Here is a 23,645-nt window from a genome sequence, read left to right on the forward strand (position 1 = left end):
TTATAAGGTATATCTTTTAACTTATAACAGCTTTTGGGGACATTTGTTTAAAAACAAATACTCCATTAAGTAAATATATATCAGATTTGCATCCCAATATCAGAAGTGTTAAAGTATGTAAAGTACAATTTAGAAGCAAGGAACAACAGTTTAGTATAATATTTAGCTTTGATTCCTTCCCTGTTTTTTATTCTATTTTTGCTATGGACTGTTCATGAATGTTCATATTTCATAGAGTCTTTACTTGAATTGTTTGTGGACCTACCCAGTTTTCAACATTGTATGGAAAGGGGATCTACAAAGCACTGAAGTTAGTGTTGAAGAATGGGTCACAATAAACACACTATCCTCTTGGTAAACTTTCTGCATAATAAGAGTGTAGCAAAAGAACTGGAGAACTTGCCTCAGCCAGACTTAATTAGAAGTTAATTTAAATCAATTCTATTAATAATGTTCCTTTTTGAGATCTGAAATACAATATAAAGGTCTCATTACCTTTACTTCTTTTGTATCTGAAATGGATTAAAAAACATGTTCTTTTTACTATATAATTAGCTAAATCAAACTAATTTTGGTTGAGTCTAGAAGACAAGACTGTTAAGCAATTAATGTGTACTGCTAGTGTGACACTTTGACACTTCAGAAGTAAATTATGTACTGGAGCTTTTTGTCATGGTTTTGATAGTAATGTTAATCTCTTTCTACATTGTCACTGTGTCCATAGACAAAATCTGTCACACTTGTTAATTGATTGCCATTCTTCAGTTATTCAGAGCTTTTCATGTTGAAAATTCTCAGAACTTATATAGGCTTAGATGAAGCAAGGGGCCTCACTCTTAGCCCAAGAAAAGCACTTTCTATTAGCTATCCACAAAGAGAAGAAAATCAGAAGATTAAAATTCCTTCAGAAATGTTTGTTTTCTGAGGTTTTAGTATCGGATAGTAATAGTAGTCCAGAAAAGCCCTAATAATTTTACCAACTTCCCTGGTTCTCTAGTGATCTACTCATGCTTGAAATCATTTACACTTAAAATTTTATCTCATACTTCCCAAAGCAGGCTAGAAGACTGTATGTCATCATAATTTTCTATATGGTTAAACATGAATTGAGTTTTTATTTTTCAAAGTTAGAAATCATTGTGTTTAGATGCTTTCATTTTACGTCCCCTAATTACTTTGGGCTTTTATTTCTAAGGGTTAATACTGAGTAGATATTAGTGGTGAATGAAAAGGAGACATTTCTTATTTTCATTACAAAATTTGAAAACAAATTTTTTGTTCTTTAGCTTATTCAGTTGTGTGCTAATTTAAGTCCTAATTCTACCGCCTTAAATAACATTACAATATATTCTCTGATCTCAAAGTTTGTTTTGTAAACATTTTGCTGGCAAATAGGGAGCATAAGTAGTTCAAATATGACTTGAACTCCTGGTTCTTGAGTATTCTTCAACATGATAAACTCTGCCTTTAGGAGGTATTTATTTTTGTTGTGCAGTGTAATTTGATTTTTTAAATGACTAGCCAAGTATCATCAGTGATTTCAAAACTAAGTAGGGAAAAAAATAAAGCTTAAATGTTAATAGAAATATCTTCTTTATGGTGTTAATTTAATAACAAAAATAGCTTTTACTTTACTTTTAAACTGTTTTCCTCTTTATGGTCAATAGGATTTTCCTAAGCCCAGTGAAGAGAAGATGAAATTGATTCTCAGTCAAAGTGCCTGGACTTCTCAATCCAATTCTTTGGCATCTTGCTTGTCTAGACTTTCTGGAAAATCTGAAACTGGGAAAACTGGTCTTATTAACCTAGGAAATACATGTTATATGAACAGTGTTATCCAAGCATTGTTTATGGCCACAGAGTAAGTTTAAATTTGAACCTTTTTATTTTTAACTGTAGAAATGATACATGCTAATGAAATGTAAGATGGTGGAATTGTCTGCACATTATTTTTTATAAATGGCATAAATGTTAACATTTCCATATGAATTGCCTTATTCAGAAATGAAGCTGCTTTTTAGTGCTCAGGAACTAGTAAAATGTTAACTGTAAATTCTACTTGATTATATTATACATTTTATTTAGAATGCCACTATTTTTTTAATTACTCTGACTTGATATTTCATAGTGTAACAAAGGGATTGATTGAGCCTATTCCAAAGAGTTTGTGTCCTAAAGTATTTCCCATAAGACAGTATTTTTTTTTTAACCTTTATATCTTTTGAGGGAGGGTCATATTTAATTTTATCTGCTTGTAGGTATTTTGCTGTTTATCGGATCAACTCCGTTGCTGTTTAAGAAGTTTAAGCTCTGCTTCTCACCCCAAGATAATAGTTACTGAACAAGTGTCTAAACAGACGTGTTTCTTTACCCTCTTACGAATTCGCTTTAAAATCCATTTTCTTTTGAACCAAGCAAATAGGAAATCAGAAGTTGTTAGTTATGTGAATAGTGTCTGTGAAGGTATAAAATAATAACTTCCTGAAAGTTGAATTTTTCTCTTCAGTGCCAATAAAGTATTCATGGAACTTGACCAAAGATGTTTACAAATTGAGTTCCAAGCTTTTATAAATTGTTTTCCTGGCCTAGAGGAATCATGAATTATGAGATGTAGAATTAGCTTTAATTTTTTTGGCCCCAGATTATACTGTCAGCACTAAGACATGTTTTATTTGGTTTAGTACTTTGGTTTTTGGTTTGTTTGTATTTGGAATTTTTTGTTTGATTTTTTTAAGAAATGGTATATTTGTAGGCACAGGTGATACTAGTCATGAGACAGAAAGAATCTATCTCTCACCACCAGAGGTCATCTAGTTCAGCCATCACATTTTACAAATGACAGAGAAAGCAGAGACCCAAAGCAGTTGTAACTGGCAAGAACAATTCAAAGAGCACATTTTATTGTATAGTGGCCAGTAATACTATTTCTGAATAGGAAGACAGCATATTTTATTTCTTAAGTAATATATTAATTCATCTTCATTGTTTAAAAAAATTAACCTAGAAGCATATAGAATAAAAATAAGGCACTCTCATTCTTAAAGGTAATTTGTTAACAGTTTTGTCTGCATTGTTCCAGACCTATTTCAGTACAGTTTTAAGTTTGTATCTAATACAAAAACAAATGCATTGTTTAAAAAAAAAATTTGCAGAGAATCCTGCTTATGTATTCTTTTCCAGTCATTTGCTCTTATTATTTAATTTGTATTGGAAATATTCCCATGTTAGGGCAATACAGATGTATATATCTCTGAATAAATGAGTGTGCCATAATTTATTTAACCATATTCCTGTTAATAAATATAGGGTTGTTTTGCTCATAATTAACATCTCTCTGCCGGTATGCACATACAGAAGATTTTCTTTGAATAGATTATGCCAAATTGCTTTCCAGAAAGGCTGTAATATTTTGAACTCACATACCTAATATATGATCATACCTATGAACCCATACCTCCAGCAGCACTTGATAGAATCAGTCTTTTAAATTTTTTTCATTCTGAGGAAGAAAAGTGTCTTTTTAATTTGCATATTGCTGGCCATTATAGAGTTTTTCCCTCTGTTTTTTTTTTTGTTCATTTCTGTTTCCCTTCTGAATAACTGTTTCTTTTCTTTGTGCGTCTTTCTATTGCTCTTTTCATGTTGATTTATATATATACTCTGGGTGACAATTCTTTGTTACATGCTTTCTTCCAATTATGTAATTTAAATTTGTGTAGTGTTTTATTTACAATTTTTTATTTTATATAGTCAAATCTGCCATTTTTCACTTTTATTGTCTGGATTTTAGAAAGCCTTCACTCTCTAAATTTCTACCTTTTTTCTTTTAAATAGTTCAGTAGTTTTGTGTTTTATGTTACATTATGTGGCTTTTGTGGTGATGTAAAATCTTATCTAACTCCATTTTTTTCCAAATGACTACCAAGTCATTCCTGTACTATTTTTTAAATAGTTATCCTTTTTTCATGCTTTACTCGTACCACACTCTTTAAATCATTCTAACTTTATAGTGTGTTTTGATGACAGTATATTTTTTATTTTATGCAGATTTGAAATAATTTAAAAGTTGTTAAGGTATAAATCAAAAGCTTAAGCTATTTCTATTTGCTAACCCAAAAAATAGAAATAATATGTGATAGTACATAGGCCATTACCAGGCCATATAATAAGTGTTCATTTATTGTCATTCTCCCTTTCCTTTTTCACTGCATTATAGGTAGTTAACTTTGTTAGGTAAATGGCCATCAGGTAAGTAAAGTTTTACTTGGAGGATAATAAGTTTTTGGACTAACTTCCTTTTAGCTTTTAAAAAATGCTTTAAAAAAATGCACATGTGTATAACATATATGCATAAATCATTATGTTTTATTCTCTTTCAGTTTCAGGAGACAAGTATTATCTTTAAATCTAAATGGGTGCAATTCATTAATGAAAAAATTGCAGCATCTCTTTGCCTTTTTGGCTCATACACAGGTGAGTGTATATGTGTGTTTTATGTATGTGTTAACTGCATTGATAATATTCTTTAAACTTCACATTACACAGAACTTTTTTAACTGATGAAATATTATATCACATATCTCACCCAGTACAACAAATCCACTTAGGAGTGCTGAAGAGGGGCCGACCCCGTGGCTCACTTGGGAGAGTGCGGCGCTGGTAGCGCAGAGGCCGCGGGTTCAGATCCTATATAGGGATGGCCAGTGCGCTCACTGGCTGAGCGTAGTGCAGACCACACCACGCTGAGGGTTATGATCCCCTTACCGGTCAAAAAAAAGAAGTGCTGAAGAGATGCTGCCTAAAATATCTAGATATCAGGATATGCCCAAAGTTTTTATTTCTTCCCCCTGCTTCCCATTCTTATAGATGAATGTTATGCTGACTCATTGATCTAAAAATTATTACAAATAGAATCTGATTTCCTTTCCAATAAAGAAGATCCTTCATGAAGAAATCTTTTTGAATGCATCTTTAATAGTTTATATATACTAACTTAATAGATTTACACTATAATGAGCAACTAAAATAATTTTGTGGTGCCTAGACATTTTTTCTTCCTTTTCTTATATATACCCTTTCATTATGACTAAAGATCTATGTGGTTCTGTTTATCTGTTAAGCTTTATTTATTTATTTATTTATTTATTTATTTATTTATTTATTTATTTTTGACTCTTGGTAAATATTAGTCTGTTTCTGTTCTTTATAACAGAATATCTGAAATTTTAAGTTTTAAAGCTTAAATTTTTGTGATGATCTTTTATGTCCACAAATTTACCCAAGGAATGGATACATGCTAATGGCAAAAAGGTCACGTATAGTAAATATTCATTCATTGAACAGACATTTTTTGAGAGACACTATATGCAGTCTATGATAAGCATTCAAAAATGATTTTTCATTTTCAAGGAATTTATAGTTTAGGTTTTGAGCACACAAATATGAAGAATATATGTCATTTATATAATATATATTATTACTTTCTGGTTTTACTCTGATTGCCTTTATTTCACAGAGGTTTAAAGGAGTAGTAGTTAGAGCCAGAAAAGAAGACAGATTTAGAATTGATGGGATTGAGTTGATGGGAATGCCTTGTTTCCTGTCTACAAGCTAGAAATATCTTGAGTATAACTTCTTAAATGTAAAGAATTGAGACAGTATTGACATGTGAAATGATAGTGATGGCTATCAATAGTAATATACTTGAACAGAGAATCTTATTGTTCTTTAAATGGAGGAAATTTGTTCACAAATTAAATTTAACGTATCAGGACAAAGGGAAAACTGTCTCCGTCATCCCTCGTCTCTGTTTCCTGGTAAATTGATTATATAATATATAATATATATGTATATATGTATGTGTATGTATTTATGCAGATATATATGCTATATTAACTTACAAAATCAGAGTTATTAGAAAAAAAACCTTAGGAGGTTCCCTGCTCCCAAGAAAAGAAGAAAGAAATTACCAAGAAAGCCTAATTAAAGTCACAGTTGAAACCCTCTTTGGTAGCAGACCAACAAGTATTATTTTAGATAGGTAGATTTCCCCTATATAATTTTTTTTCTTATAATTAACAAAGCTAACATGTATTGAGAATTTAAATTTTTCTAGCCCCTGTGCTAAATTAATTCTATTATCTCTTAATCCTCAAAGCCAATCTATCATGTAATAAGATATATCCCCATTTTACAGATGAAGAAACTGGGCTTAAGTTACTTGCTCAGACTCATGCAAACAAGTAGCAGGATGAGGTTATGAACCAAGTTGCTCTGAAGCCCATGTTCAACTAGTATGCCAAACTTTCTTTCTTCAAAATGCTGTGAACACCCCTAATTTGGGTCAAATTTTTCTTAACTGAGGACTAAATTGTTATATGCCACAAATATTCAAATTGTTGGGAGAATTCCACATTTTTAAGATATAATCACATCTTTTCAGATGCTTTTTCAGTTCTTTTTGTTGTGGCAAAGTCTAGGATTTGAACCTCAATTACTCCAGAGTGCCTGATCAACCACTAGACTAACCTGCCTCTCCACTTAAGCAATAATCAAGCTCCCTAATCAGTGTGCTCACATTCTACACATTATGACATGTGTACCCACTCAAGGAAATTTTATCTAACATAGGTGTGCATGACTCTGTAGAGTATTCCCTGTATTACTTTATTCAAAATATATATTCTTTAACATATCATTTTCAGATTTTCAAAAAACATGGTTTTTCAAAAAATTGTGGACTCAAACACATGACTGTCAGAGGGGGATCATTACATCAAAGAGTTAGAGGGACCTAGGTTCTATTGTCATTCCCCTCTACCACTCATTTAGCTGTATGACCTTGGGCAAGTCACATAGTTTCTTTAAATCTCAATTCTCCTCTACAGAATGAGAAGTTTTAACTGAAAGTTACCTGAATTTATTTTTAATTAATTTTATTTGCCTCTAAGTTGCCCCCATGTCTGGCACTTTTTAATAAAGTTTGAGTACAATGTAATTTTAAGTAATCTTTATTAAATATTATATATTAAGATTTCAGTTACTTGTATTTTCACTTTCTTATATTTTCTCTATTGCTATCAAAAGAGGGAAGCATATGCACCTCGGATATTCTTTGAGGCTTCCAGACCTCCATGGTTTACTCCCAGATCACAGCAAGACTGTTCTGAATACCTCAGGTTCCTGCTAGACAGGTAAAAAGTATTTTTAAAATTATGATTTGAATTGTGTCTTTTTATAACAGTTTATTTCTACTTAATTTTGTTTTTACCTTTAAAAACATATTTCAGGTGTTAATCTTTAAAATACCTAAAATACCTTTGCAGCCTTTATTGGATGTTTAAGTTTTCTTTTGTTTCTAATTTGGGGTTTTTTGTTTTGTTTGTTGTTGTTTTTAAATTTTCTTACTTTAGACCAGCTGTTCTCAAAGTGTAATACAGGGGCCACTAAGGGTTCTCAAAACACATTTCACAGGAGTCTCACAAGAGTAAGGTTTTTCTTTTTTACAACTACATGTCTGGTATGAGGTCACATTTTCTTCATATATTTTATCCAAGAAACATAAAACAATAGAAAGAATGTAGAGCATATATGAGGATGCAGCTGTCTTCTATTAAGCCAGATACTTAAAATATTTGCAAAATGTAAAACACTGCCATCTTCTCACTAGGTTTTTTTTTGGTTTTTTTTGATTTTAGAAGATATAACTATTTTTCATTTTTAAAATGTTATTTATATTAACACGTAATGGGTTTATTATTGTTTTTAAATGTATTTATATTTTATTCTCAGTTTTTGAAAACAGTAAATATCAGTAGATATAATCCACATAAATGAAGCTCTTGAATTCCTTAGTTATTTTTAAGAGTGTAAAGAAGCACTAGAACCAAAAAGTTTAAAAGCCTCTCCTTTAGACCAGTTCATAATTTTATGGATTTGGTGTATTTTACATCTCATTACTACTTAATTAATAAAACCTATTATCTTCTTGTATCTCTGTCTTTGCTTGCTTCTGTTGCATGAATGACTAGTAAAGTAAATTGAGCTCAGTGTATACAAACTTCCTTCCATTCAACTAGGGATATATTCAGTGGTTTCTTTGTGCCATTTTATGAGACACCAGGCAGACAGACATATAAGACAGCTAAGGAACGTATATAATTAACTGTAATGCAGTAAGTCCTATAAAATAGCAGTACGAAGAAAGTGAAATGAGAATATAGAGTAGTAATAGCCCCCTAGCCTCTTACATTCTCAAACTATTTCAGTAATCTTGTAGATTAAAAAAGGAGAAACTTGATTTTTTAAATTAAGCATTCTATTTGATGAAAATAATTTGGCTATTTATGTAAGTCACTAGTATTTTTAGATGGAAATTACATTTAAACCTAAGCAAAGTAGCTAAATAATGTTATACTCTTCTTCAGGCTCCATGAAGAAGAAAAGATTGTGAAAGTTCAGTCCTCACACAAGTCTTCTGAAAGTCTGGGATGCAATGAAACTTCTTTACAGGAAGTAGCCAGTAAGGCAGATGTACTAACAGAGACCTCTTGCACAAGTGATGGTGAGAAGACTTTGATAGAAAAAATGTTTGGAGGAAAACTACGAACTCACATATGTTGTTTGAACTGCAGGAGTACCTCACAAAAAGTGGAAGCCTTTACAGATCTTTCACTTGCCTTTTGTCCTTCATCTTCTTTGGAAAACTTGTCTTTCCAAGATCCAGCATCATCACCCAGTACACGAGATGGTGGTCTAATGCAAGCCAGTGTACCTCGTTCTTCAGAAGAAACAGTACTTTATAATCCAGTAACAGCTGCCTTTGTCTGTGACTCAGTTGTGAATGAAAGAACAATAGGCAGTCCTCCTGATGAGTTTCATTATATGGAAAACACTTCTGTCCCTAATGAATCTAACAAGATTCTTACCAATAAAGATGTACCTCAGAAACCAGGAGGTGAAACCACACCTTCAGTAACTGACTTACTAAATTATTTTTTGGCTCCAGAGATTCTTACTGGTGACAACCAATATTATTGTGAAAACTGTGCCTCTCTGCAGAATGCTGAGAAAACTATGCAAATCACGGAGGAACCTGAATACCTTATTCTTACTCTCCTTAGATTTTCATATGATCAGAAGTATCATGTGAGAAGAAAAATTTTAGACAATGTGTCACTGCCACTGGTTTTGGAGTTGCCAGTTAAAAGAACTACTTCTTTCTCTTCGTTGTCAGAAAGTTGGTCTGTAGATGTTGACTTCACTGATATTAATGAGAATCTTGCTAAAAAATTAAAGCCTTCTGGGACTGAAGAAGGTTGCTGCCCAAAATTGGTGCCCTACCTATTAAGTTCTATTGTTGTTCACTCTGGTATATCTTCTGAAAGTGGGCATTACTATTCTTATGCCAGAAACATCACAGGTACAGAGTCTTCATACCAAATGTGCCACCAATCTGAAACTCTGGCATTAACATCCTCCCCAAGTCACTTACTAGGGAGAAATAGTCCCAGTGCAATTATTGAAAAGGATGTGGAAAATAAGGAAATGTCAAAAGAATGGTTTTTATTTAATGACAGCAGAGTGACATTTACTTCTTTTCAGTCAGTCCAGAAAATTACAAGTAGGTTTCCAAAGGACACAGCTTATGTACTTTTGTATAAAAAACAGAACAGCACTAATGGTTTAAGTGGTAATAATCCAACCAGTGGACTTTGGGTAAATGGAGACCCACCTCTACAGAAAGAACTTATGGATGCAATAACAAAAGACAATAAACTATATTTGCAGGTAAGTTGGAAATATAAGCTTCATTATTTGTGGAAAGTATTAAACAGTTGACAGGTGGTTAAATGAGTGCCCTAATTTTGAAATCCAAATTATACATTGTCACAGAATTCTGAAACTTGAGTCTGGATTTATAGGATATGCGCTCAACCTATATAATTAAACTATCTTACTTTCTAATGTTGTGAATTAACTATGAAAAGTGGCAATTAGATGCAGTGAATTAGAAGTCCTTATTTGTTTTTAATTACAAAAGATGTTGCCATAAAATCATAAAATCGTGCCATACAGAAATATAGAAAATTTAATAAAATGGAAGTATCTTTCCTCTACCCCTTAGACCTGCTCACCAGGGGAAACAACTGCTAAATGTATTGTTTTTTTCTGCAAGACCTTTGTATAAATATTTTAAGGGATATTTATTGACATTTAGGTAGATAAGATAAAGAACACTAAAAGGTAGAATATGTAAAGAAAGGATGTTTGTATTCCTTAAGGAACTGGGCAATAAAACGAAGGAAATAATAGAGCATTTAGTAAACAAAAGCCATGGAAAAAGTTTGATATGAGATGAATTTACTTATAAGTTTTTTTCAAGTAATCAGTGATTTTATTACTTTAATGTTAATAAATGTCTTGCTAAAAGTTCATTTTTTGCTTTTGAAAACCTGTCGACTTGCTATCAAAATAAAGGAATCAACAGTAAATTATAGGTGAAATTGTAGGAAAGAAAATTGTAGGTATGTTAATTGGGTAGTCCAAGTGATTTTATGAGTTTAAGTGAGTAAGTTTCTAAAAATTTTGTGTTTGAAAGTTACAAAATTCCCAAGACATACAAATTAAATAAGAGCAGAAATGGGCTACTATAGTACTGATTTTTACAGGGAAATTTTCTCAAAAGCTTTCAAATTTACTTCATTATAAAATACTCAAATAATGATACATGATACATTTTTAAAGGAGTACAGCAGTGTTCTGAAGTGGCACAAAACAAACTTTAGAGAAAAAAATAGAAATTTAGAATATTTGTTAGAACTGTTTCACTACCAAAAACTCTAACATCCAGTCAGATGGTTTATGATCAAGGTAAGAAATAGAATGTATTCAACCTTGTTGTTCTTGCTAGATATCATATCAGCACTAGTTATAAATCTTCATGATTCTTGAAGATTGGAGAGAAGGAATGAAGGGAAGAGGGTTAAGATGAAATAGAAAATTTCTATAATTAGAAATTATAAAAATAGCCCAGTGCTATCTGGACTTTTGGAAATATGCAGATTTTTTATATATCAGTGATTGAGTGAACTATTTATCAAAGGAGAGACATGGGTTTTGAAAGACAAGAAACTAATTTCTGTGACTATGATGCCAAACTCTTACAGCCACAACAACTACTTCTATGTAGCCTAGCTCTGACAGATTTTCCAATTTAACCATCTTGTCATTTACCATATTGCATCCTGATTATATAATATTTGAACATAAGGAGCTGTTCTTTTCATTAAAGAATAATTAAAATTAATAATGTATTAAAGAATAATGTTTTAAAGCTTTTATGTTACTCTAAAGGAAAAGCATTATATATTTTGTGAATTCATTTTTTCAGTGTTGTGCAGTTGTTCTAAATTCCATCTTAAGTCTCAGATTAGCAAGTCATTTAATGCGTGAAAGATATTGCCAAATTTTACAGTAAGGTATTTCTTTACTTGTATTAAGACTGGCTGTTAAATGAAAGCTTCATTATTAATGTGCCTATTTTCAGGCAAATTACAATAATAGGTACTCCATTCTTAATTAGGAATTTAAATAAATTTAGATTGTGATTACTTGCTTTTATATACAATAATGTAATTGATAAGGGTTTGAACTGTGAAGTTTTTCATACCACTTAACCAGATCATTCTACATTCTAGCATTTTAAGTTTGTTAAGAGACTATATTGTTTATTCTGTTATTATGATGAACACATTCTCATATTTGCCAGGCAATAGGAAAGCATGGTGTTGAGATTTTGTATACAGTAGTTTTTAGCTGTCATTTTTCAGTTTTGAGTACATGAAGCATGTATGTGTATGTTTTTGTTCTTATTCCCATTTTTGTTTTTACACCCATTTTAAGGTATAGTTCCAAATTTATAGTTCCAGTGCTTTTCATCTGTTTCATTGGAGAGAGTGATAGTTTAATTTTTTTCTTTATCATACATACAGAAGAGTATATGTAATATATGTGAGGGGTCTTCAAAGAGTTCATGGAAAGATTATGATCTTTCAATTCTGTTTTTCCACAAACTTTTTGAAGTACCCTCATATGTGCAGTTTAAACAAAAATAAGAGGATTCATTTAATGTCAACAGTTTTACTTGAATGAAAAATCTTAATATACTTAAAGTTATTTATCCCAAAACCATAGTAACTCCTTTCTGTGACTGGACCTATATAGTCTACTACTAAAATTAAGATTAATTTTAATACATAATATAAATTACACATTCTGTGAGAATCACAATTGACATTTATACAGTGTTTTCATCTATATTAAAAGAAATATGATGAAAGACAGTTTTTCCTACTTTTATTCAGTTTAAGCTTGTCTTCTGAAAACAATATCATATATTTTTCTCTGTCAGCCATAAAATTATATAAATAGAAAATAAAGCAGAAAAGGAATATTACTCTTTTGGGAAGCTCTGTGTCTTGAGATATATAGGTCAGAAGCAATGGAGTTTTTAACTTAGTTTTATAATTTATGTGTCCTTCAACATAGCATTTGGGAGGGAATTACTTTATAACAAAGTCTCGGCGTAATTTGCTCTATCTTTTGGGAGCAGAACTTCTTGAACTCTACCTTGGATATTCATTTGGTTTTAACTCATTAGGGAATATCGTCTATACCTAAAACCAAATACTGAGTCTTAGATACAGAGTCATAGTTTCATTTCTTGTTTGGATAGTGTAATAGGCTATAGAACTAGATCAATGAAGATTTTGTTTCCTATGTTTGTGTCTGTTTCTGATGTATGTGGCTTTTATTTCCTATCTGTAAAACATTTGTAATTCTTAATTTTACAGATTGATATGTGTGCCTCTGTATATGTGTATGTGTGTAGACATTGTACAGAGGAGCCAGTAATTACAAATGTTGTAAATGACACAATAGATAAAAAAATGTTTTCAAGAAATACTCTGCAAATTAAGTTTTAAAAGCCCTCTTAGAGACTGGTTAATTAGGCCATTCTGTTATAAGGATTTCTTATCAAAGGTCCCTTTCAATCATAAAAATACATGATTCTTGATCATTTTGTGTGTTGGAGTCTCGCAGTAGTCATCACATGCTACTGAGAAATAAGGTGTCCAAAATGTGAGGGATAGCTGTCAAGGTAAGCCAGGTTTTTTCCTTCATAATGAAAAATTGCACATCTTGTGAAGGTGGAGGGAGATGGAAGAATAGTTAACTAAAACATTTTAACTAGAAGTTATAAAATAGTATTACCTTGCCAGATGGAGCAAAGTCACAGAAGGGAAGATGATTGATTCCTGATAAAAGTTCTAATAATCTGGTAGGGAAAAGTTTTAAGTATTACTGTTAGGAGATAGGCATCATTTTACTTATTAGTATTTTTTGAGATCTGTCTTACTATTTATTAAGAAATAGTCTAAAAGGAAAGGGGTAGAAAAAAATTCAGGCTTTTCTCCTTATTTATACCTTTTGCTATAATCACCGACATCCAAAATAGTTGATAGAGTGTAGATAATCCATTGTCATAACCTTTGAATTGTATCTTCTGTATATTATAAAAGAAATTTATTTCTATATGTATTAGAGAGTTGCAGGAGCTGTTATATTTTCTGTAGAGAAATTTTATGACTTAGGGGCTTCAGTTTCCTCTCTCGTAAAGAGAGGTATTGAAACAGAATGGATTTTAGATCTGTCATTTTGTGGAGTTACACCAGGATTTTGCTCTCTGCCTTTCTTTGCTCCAAAGGTGATTATATACTTCACTAGGATTTGGTAAGGATTGATATGGTCAATATTTTTAAAGTTACTGAGATGTGAAGAGTGCTTATTAAGGATTAATACAATTTTAAAATATTCGTGTAGGTGATATACCCATCCATTGTATTTAGCATTTTAGTTTCATCAAAAATATTTTTAATTTTAGGAACAAGAGTTGAATGCTCGAGCCCGGGCCCTGCAAGCTGCATCTGTCTCCTGTTCATTTCGGCCCAATGGATTTGATGACAATGACCCACCAGGAAGCTGTGGACCAACTGGTGGAGGGGGTGGAGGAGGATTTAATACGGTTGGCAGACTCGTATTTTGATCCTGAGAGAGTTCAAAATGCACTGGTCACAAAATATCCAATACCATGACTGTTAAAATGTCGGACTGTAACAAATATATCTATCTTTTATTTTTCTTTCCATTAGACCCTTAGAATTTAAGAAAACACTCAGTGCTTGTTTTTATTTTCTTGACAATACATTTATTAACAAAATGCATCATGGGAAAAAATCTACCTCTTAAAATTCCATTTGCGTTTGTGGTTAGACATGCTTGACCAAAAATGTTCAGAGGAAAATATGTACCTAGTCCCTAATTAAGCTGCATTAAATTTGGTAGAAGCATTTAAATGGTCTATCTTCAGTTTTACTGAATAAAATATATAATTCATTTAGCATCCTTTATAAAAGAATTGATGCTAGAGGTGAGAGAAATATTGTTTAGATAAAGAAAATAAAATCCTTTATTTCCTGTGTAGTTACCCCATTATTAAATTCAAATCATTGAAAATTCTAGAGATGATACATTCTCTAATGAAGGCAATAATGTAAAATTTATCAAGCTTTAGTACTTTCCAGGTTTTTGTTTAGTGCTGTCTTCAGAATCACTGTATTTGCATTTCAAGTACAAATGTTTTAAAAACAGATTATGTACACCTATGTGCTGAGTTGACTTTAAGAAAGTTGCATGATCCTGTAGGAGCAACATTTTTACCTAAAAATTGCTAACTTTATAGTATTTCTAATTGTTCAAGGATTTTAACTTCTATTTCAGGGAGTATATATTCTGTGTATTTTGAAGGAGGTGAGTTCTGTATGTGCCTTGCAGTACTGTAATTCAAAAATAGGAATCTTTGGCTGCAGAAAAGTTTTTTTTTTTAATGAAATGTTAGGAAGTAATTTTTGTGCTAACATTAAAATTATAACTTTTTGAAAGGTATTAGATTTTCCAGAAGTAAAATCTGATGGTTCTAAATCAATAAGTGTGATAGTTCATTTTTAACTCTTAGAAGAACTCAAAGGAAATGAACCTTGTTAAGTAAAACATCTTTTTCGATTTTGCTACTTAATCCTCAGAATATTAAACATTGATCACATATTTCTAGAGTTGTGTATTTGAGGGCAGTTTCTGTTTGTTTGGGTCATATGGTTTGCACAGTTGCTTCTATTTCATAGTTTCAGATAAAATATTAAAATGCCAGATCCTACCATCCTGCATTTTCTTTTACCAGGAAACTGGAAACTTGTCAGTTCTCCTGGGTCTTGATTATACAGTATTCAACAGTTATCCCAATTATCCCTCTTCCTAAACGTTTTAACTTATCCATGGTTGTGCATTGTTCTGAAGCTTGGTCTCATTTATTCTGAAAACACTTTAAGGAAAGAATGTTCTTTGGTGATATGGGGTTTATCTTTTTCCAAAGCTTTTATGGCAGTGGTTAAAAACAGAATTCCTCATCTTCATTCCACTACCTCCCACTCCTAACCTGTTTCCACTCACCAGGAAGATCAGGAAAACTGATTAGATTAAAAACTGGAAATTCTTGGCAGAATTAATCAAGATTCTTACATTCTATAAATGAATGAACCAGAAGGATTTTTATCTTATTTTACTATGGTCTTTCTCTTGTGAATTTCTAAGCTACCCTATGTGTTCAGTTATCCACTGGCTAGATAATGATTTATAATCAGAATTATATCAGTCATAGTATTTATTGAAATTGGCAAAGGCCTTTAATACTTGGTGGATTGATATTGAGCTAAGATGTTTCTAGGAACTTCCATAAAGACAATTAGACCCTACACAGTTTCATCTAGGAATATCATGTCTTTCAAGGATTTTATGTGTCAAGATAATATGTATTGAATTTTCAAAATGATAGCAAAAAGACGAAACTCTTGTTATGTAATAATATTGTAGCTATTCAAATTATAACTTTATCTCAATACCAAAGACTTCAAGGTAAGGCCTTCCTTTTAAGATTAAAAATATAGTGACATTAATTATTTGCTGAATTTAACAAATTTGGAACCAGAATAATCAAAAGCTTCATTCAAAATCCCATCCAACTGAACTTTTTTAATAAGGTAATACTTACAATTGCTTTAATCCTAACGGATCTCTATTACTTAATTGCTGCTTTATTTAATTTTCGTATTAGCTCTTTTCCTTCTCCAGCATTCCTAACCCTTGTACTGTTCTCTGCCTCTTGCAAATGTTATGAGGTCTAACTCTGAAGGCTGACTGGAGTACTATTGCTATTTCTCTTTAGTTCAGCCCAAGATAATCAGTTTAAATGAAGTTGCTTATTGCTGCTAAAAAGAGCACATTACACTTCACTACTAACAAAGGTGAAAAACTGGAAATCTGAGTCTGTTCCTTTCAAGGATGTTTGTTGACACATTGAGAAAAGTAGATTTTTTTTTTTCCCAGAGAGAGATGCAAAGAAAGAAATATATGTGACGTGGTCATGCAAGCCCTTGTAATCTGTACTCTCAGCAGATGTTTATGCAACTCTGACTCATGACATTTACATATCTCAAATTGAAGAATTCTAGCTCATTCCTTACTCAAGTATCTTCCCACAGCCTCTCTTCTAGCTGAATAATCAGAGAAGCAGAGCAGCATAGGACTAGAGACCCCTGACATTTGTCTCTAAACCTTAAGATGCCAGAAGAATCTTTTGAATGTAGAGATAAAGATCCCTCATGATGTGTAGAGGCCTGGGAGGTCCTAGTGACAGGTTCAAACAGCCTGTTAACTCACATCTGAGTTAATATAGAGAACAAAAATATGAAAGAACAAAAATATTTCAGAACTGGTCTTAAGCTCAAATCTATAATGTTCTTTTCTCATTTAGTTCTGTTCTTTTTATGATAATGTTATTTACAAAAGTAGTTGTTTTCTTTTCATATACTTCGTCTTTAAAGCTATCTTCTTACAAGTGGGAGTTGGATGCTTATTGTGTGCCCAGCACAGTTTAAGAAAAAAATAATTGGCATAATCTGTCCAGTTACTGGAAATCACCATTTTAATGTTGTGTACTTTGTTCCAAGTCTTAACTCTCAGTATATCTTTTCCTATGTTTGTGTACGTCACATAATACACTCTATACAGAGAATACTTTTTAAATGAATGTTTCAGAGGAAATAATACTGTACACTAATACATACTAATTTTTCTTATAAGAATGCTATACTTTATATATCCTTTTACCATCTGTTTTTTTCTAATGAGTTTAGATTTTTAAAACTAAATATTCCTTCAATAGGGAAAGATAAGTTATACACATTTTATAAAAATGTATTAGGAAATGTTAACTGATTGTTATTAATAACTCAGTAACATCATCTGGAGGAGTGAAGTTAAATCTTGGATAATGTAATCCTGTAACTAAGAGATTAAAGTACAATAGTAAGGAAATTTGAATTGAAGGTCATCCCAATGAAACTTAAAAAATAATTCTAAAATAAAAGTTGTTCCATATATATATTCTTAAGCATTTACCAAACTGTCATATATCTTCAGTGTTAGCCTTCTTTGTTTTAACAAAATAAGTTAACTTTCTAACAGTTCTTTTTTGGAAGTAAGTGAATCTCAAAATGAATGAGGGACTTAAAAAGGGGAGGTTTTCAAGTAAACAGTGCTTTTTTAAAACTAGCCTGTTTAATAAAAAAAAAAAAAAAAAACCCTACAGCTTTCCCATTTGAAAAGAAATTGCTATAGAAATAATTTTTAAAGAAATTAGAATCAAAATTTTTACAAAATCAACAATCTGGGTTTCACAAATTCAAAAGGATTTGTTATGTAAAACTTTTAGCACCAATGTTACATAACCGGTGTGGATTTAACATTAAAAATAGAATCTAAGAAGTCAGCCAAGTGTATTGCCAGCTCTCGTCAGTGTCTGTTATAGCCTGCAGTTGTTTTTCTCTTAATAGATCTGATGTTTTCATGTTTTGCTTTGTGTGCTACACACACACAGACACACAGACACACACACAGACACACACACACAGACACACACACACACAAACACACACACACATATCCTACCTTGACTTTAGAGGGATGAAAAGGTTAGCCTTCCCTGGCTGGATCAGCAGTTTTCAACCTTGCATTCATTTTAAAATTATTTGGCGAGCTTTTAAAAAATAATACCATGGCCAGGCCTCCTCCCAGACCAATTAAACTATGTGGGGACTGGGCATCAACATTTCTTGAAGTTCCTCATGTGATTTTAATATGCAGCCTGGATTGACAACTTCTAGGCTACAAAGGAATTTTTTTCCTAGGGCTTTTATCCAGGGGAGCTAACGTGCCAAGGCAGCTAACATTTTAAGTGTCTACCGTGTGCTACATGTTGGCAAACAGAAGGGGTCTTCAGAAAGTTCGTGGAAAGATTCATATCTTAATTCCATTTATCCACGAACTTTTTCAAGTAACCCCATATTTATGTGTCTTTTTAACTTATACCATCCCTGTAACTGGGCTCATACGCATGCCTTCCCTCACCTCTTTATGGATAAAGAAAATATTCAGATTAAGAAACTTGTTTAACATTATGTAGCTAGTAAAAATCAGACCTCCAAAGCCAATGCTCTAATGGAGGGAATGTAACAAATAGAAAAGTAACAAACAGAAAAACGTGAACAAAAGGCTTAAGCAAATTACATATTAATAAAGGCTTACAATAAATTTTATGAAATAAAATTTCTATAGTCTGTTTCACTTATCCTTTTGCACTCCAAACATGACTTTAAAAAAAATAGAGACCTGCTTTATTAAAACTAATATATGGTAATCTAAAAAGTTAAGAAATGTGGTTCTTAGCAAGCTCATTTGATATACCTATCTAGTCTACTTACTTTACTAGCCTCATATCTTCCTTTCTGGCCTTTCTGTCCTTCCTAAGTCATATTAGACCTTGCATTGTATTTACACAAACAACATCATGTACTCACCATCTCTAGGCTTGTGTACATACAGGTCTCAGGACAGCATACCATTCCCGCTCACCTCACTTTCCTCCCAGCTTTCAATTGACAAATTCCTGCTCATGTTTTTTTATGCTTAAGTATTCTCATACTAACCTCCCCAACTGATTAGTTTCCCCTTTTATCGTGGATTGTGTCTTAGTAGTGGAGCTCAATTAGCCATAGAGTAAAGGTTAATCCTTTGCACCCAACAAAGATTAAAAACTAACCTTGAAAGGATCAAATTCTGTAAGTAATTTAACTGCATACAGTACAAAGTTTAAATGAATGCAATAAATGTAACATTTAAGAAAGTACAATTCACAATATCCAGCATCTGATCAAAAATTATCAGGCATTCGAAGAAGGAAGAAAATATAACATACCCAGGAGAAAAACCAATCAATAGAAACACATCCAGAAATTATGGAGAAAGAAAGGAATTTGCAAACTAGGAGCTTGTTAAAAGGAATGTTAAGAAAAACATGAACACACTGAAGAGAGAAATGGAAGATCCAAGAGTTCAACTAACTACTAGCAGAATAAACAAAAGAAAACCACACCAAGGCAAATTATAATCATATTACTTTAAAACAGTGATAAAGAGAAATTCTTAAAAGCAACTATAGAAAAAGAATACAGTACACATAGACTGAGGTCAGCAAACTATATACAGCCCTCAGGCCAAATCTATCCTGCCTCCTGTATTTTCATAAAGTTTTGTTGGAACACTGCCATACCTTGTTTGCTTACGTTTTGTCTGTGGCTGTTTTCACACTACAACGGCAGGTTTCAGTAGTTGTGACAGATCATATGGCCTGCAAAGCCTATATTTATCAGAGTACTTTACAGAAAAAGTTTGTGATTCTTAATACAAAGAAAGCAGTCATACAATCATAAAGTATGCAAGTAGAAGACAGTTGGAATGACATCTATAAAGCACAGAAGGAAAATAGTATCAACCTAATGAATATTCACTATATCCAGTAAAAATTTCATTCAAAATGAAGACAAAAAAAGCTGAGATATTTTTTTCTTGAATATTTGCACTGTAAGATAATGTTAAAATTCTTCAGGCTGAGGAAAGTGATACCAGATGGAAACTGATCTACACAAAGGAAAGAAGAGTGCTGGAAATGGATTTGGCACCATTGATTCAATTTATAGAATATCTAGGAAAGAGTTCTGGAAAGCTCAAGGCTCTCACTGTGCCCATGAGCAGCAATTTGAACTTCCTGCTGCCTCCACCATGCATCAAGCACACAACATACAGTCAGACAAATGACTTCCAAGAAAGACAGCATCAATATGGACTACAGCAGGGGTTGGCAAACTGTGACCTGTGAGCCAGCGACCTGTTTATCTGTGTAGAAAATCCAAAGTAATTAACATAAGAATGTTTAACTTAACTATAAACTTATTAAATTAGTGAGTTTAGCAAGTTCAAGTTCACAAAATACAAAGTCAATATACAAAATTCAAGTTTAGACATCAGGGATAAGTATTAGAACGTAAAAATTTAAAACTATATCATTTACAATAATATAAAAATCAATTCTCTAAATCTAGAAGTTTAATTTTTAAAAAATAAAAAAGGCACAAGACCTCCACACTCAATACTACAAAACACTATTTTGGAGATTAAAGAACACCTAAATAAATCATGGCTTGGGACCCTCAATATTATAAATACCTAATTCTTCCTCAAACTGATCTATAGAATTAGTGCAATTCCAATCTTGGGATTCTTTTTTGTATTCATTGAGTTGATTCTAAAAGTAAATGGAAAAATTTCAAAAATATCCAAGACTCATGGAAATCAAGAACAAGGTAGGATGACTCTCTTTACAGTATAACAGGTCTTATTATTATAAAGCTAGAATAATTTTATTCTAAGAAAAGAGAATCCAGAAATAGACTATATACATACATGATTGATGACAAAAATAAGGTGACCCATCCATCCCAGTTTGTTTTAAATTAAAGCTGTTCCCAAGCCATAGAACTTTCAGAGCTAAAACCAGGAAATCCCCAGGCAAGTTGTAATGAGTTGGTCCCCCTAGATGAAGAGAGCACTTCGGAGCAGTGTGGAAAGGATGATCTTTTCAATAAATTTTAATGGAATAATTGGAAAATCATATAAAATAAAAGAAACTTAGCCCTTATCTCACACCATATAAAAAAATGTTTCAAGTTTATGTAAATCTAAACTGAAAGGCAAAATAACACTTCTAAAAGATTACTTAGTAGAATATCTTCAAAATCTAGAAGTATAAAAATATTTCTTAAATAGGACCAAAAAACAACAACAACAACAACAAAAAACCCTTGGTCATGAAGGAAAACAATGATAAAATGGATTATATAAAAATGAAAAACTTTTGTTTATCAAAAACTCCATTAAGAATGAAAAACAAAGCCACAGAGTGGAACATATGAGTATGTGTAGTTCATGAAAGTGAATATATAAAGAACTGCAAAACAATAAAAAGAAAAAACAATTTATAGAAAAATGAGCAAAAGACTTGAGCAGGCACTTCAAAAGACAAGTTTCTAATAAATATACAAAGAGGTGCTGAACTTTATTCATCATCAAGAAATGTAAATGAAGGGACAGAACAAGAGGGCTGACTAAAAAGCACAGAATGTTCGTCTTTCCCACAAAGACGGAGAATACATTGAATTCACAGCTACACTTGGATGAGAAAAATAAGAGAGGGCTGGAACACGTCAAGAGAGGAGCGGAGATGTTGATGACTGCAGAAACTCGGGATAGCTGCAAAGAGAATGGAAGATAATACCCAGCCTCCACCACCTCATCCTCCAACCCCTACCCCAACCCCGAGTGGCGGGAATTAGGAAGTTTCTGACTTCAGGAAGGTGAGACCGGCAACCTAATGCACAGAGGAGTCGGCACTGCCTTTGTGGCTGTGCACCCGGTATCAGGACTTCCATGGGCACATGCAGCTGTGTTGGCCTGGAGGGGACACATGCAGAGCCACTCAGCCCCCAGATCTCAGACTGCTGCATTGAGCTTTGGGACTGGGATCAGTCCCAACACCATTGACTTGGCTTCAGCCCTGAGACCTAGGAATGGACAGTCCAGTACAGTAAGGGTGCCACCCACAGGATGGAGGAAGTCAGTGCATACACCCTCCAGATCCAGAAAGCAGACTATTTAGGTCCTTTATCAGCAGCCAGTGACCCTGCCTGGCTTGTATTGTATGCAGGACACCCATACTATACTTACAGCCATAGGTAGGGAGGGAAGAGAATCCATATGCCTCTCTCAGGGAAAGCCTCTGCAGCCCCAATTCAGTGCTGGGAACTCCTGGGGGAAGGTGCAACTGAATTGACCCAGGGAAGGACACACAAAATCACCCCCACCCTGGGGGCCCAGGCTACTGCAGTGATAGCAGATATGAGATCAGCCCCAACACCCAAGAACATTTTGCTCTGGCCCCAGCAGTATTCCCACTCCCCTGAGGCCACGTCATTGCACAGGTTGACTACACCTCTGGGTGCCCTGCCAGGGGGTACGTGACTTTTCCCAGAGACCAAGTGACACCATTGAGTCACCCACACTAGCTGAGGGGCTGCTGAGCATCCCATCATCCCCCTCAAAGCCTAAGGTCCTAATCCTGACCCCCAGGTCCCCACCCAGGGTCGTTCAAGCTGAGGACCTTCACCCCAGTATACCTATCAGGGTCACAGGACACTAACCATAGTGCCAGCAAGTCTATCCGGGGTCCCCCACCTCAGCCAAAGAGAGACAGGGTGTCCAGGTGCTTCTCCCAAGAGCTAGAGATCTTGCTCATGACTTTGAAGGCCCAACCCAGTTTCACTCACCTCAGCAGGTAACTGCGTGTCCCAGTGCCCAGACCATGGAGGCACTCACAGACAACTCTGACTTTGAATATGGTTGAAGTAAGCACACAGAGATCACATTGCTATGTCTACCTGAAAACACGCTACCCAATGGTCGATATAAAACACATCTGTAGGAGGGAGTCTCTCTCCTCAAAAGCCACTTTTGAGTATTAGAAGAAGCAACTGCCCAACTGGATACCCAGATATCAACTTAGGGATAATAGAAACACTGAAAAAACAAGAAAATATGATACTCCCAAAGGAATAAAATAATTCAACAAGTTTTTTCTCCTGCAAGATGGCTGACTAGAGGTGACCAGCCCTTACCTCTAATGCAAAACAAGTTTAAAGCAACAAATAGTCACCTGAAGAGTAGAATATCTAGGAAAAAACAACAAAATCCATCTAAACAGTGAGGAAACCTCCCAAGACCTAGAAACTCGACAATGTAACATAGAAGGAGAGTAGAGACTCCCAACCAGGACTGGCATGGAGGCTTGAAAAACCTTGCACTGCTGGGACAAGGCAGGCAGGGGAGGGCCGGCAGCTGGCACTCCCACCTTAGATGCCTGCAAACCAGGCTACAGTAAAACTGTGCATCCCTCACGGACAGCAACCAAAGAATGTGAAACACCTGAGATCCAACACACAACTGTATTTTCCCAGAGAGGAACCATACACAGAATCACCCATTCCCCCCTTAGTCCCAGGCTGCTGCTGGACATCGCCATC

The 23,645-nt window shown here is 33.5% G+C and overlaps 1 protein-coding gene across 1 annotated transcript in view; it reads left to right on the top strand.

Moving 5' to 3' along the window:
• Nucleotides 1–15,467, top strand: part of USP38 (ubiquitin specific peptidase 38) — a 31,533-nt gene extending 16,066 nt beyond the window's left edge. The window contains exons 6-10 of the mRNA XM_063108464.1: nt 1,668–1,861; nt 4,380–4,473; nt 7,087–7,193; nt 8,427–9,789; nt 13,946–15,467. Coding sequence (XP_062964534.1) covers nt 1,668–1,861; nt 4,380–4,473; nt 7,087–7,193; nt 8,427–9,789; nt 13,946–14,107 — 1,920 coding nt within the window. The 3' untranslated portion in view covers nt 14,108–15,467. The remainder of the gene's footprint in view (nt 1–1,667; nt 1,862–4,379; nt 4,474–7,086; nt 7,194–8,426; nt 9,790–13,945) is intronic.
• Nucleotides 15,468–23,645: the final 8,178 nt, after the last annotated feature.

The sequence above is a fragment of the Cynocephalus volans genome, chromosome 9, assembly GCF_027409185.1.
Source record: "Cynocephalus volans isolate mCynVol1 chromosome 9, mCynVol1.pri, whole genome shotgun sequence".
In the NCBI taxonomy this organism is placed as follows: Eukaryota; Metazoa; Chordata; class Mammalia; order Dermoptera; family Cynocephalidae; genus Cynocephalus; species Cynocephalus volans.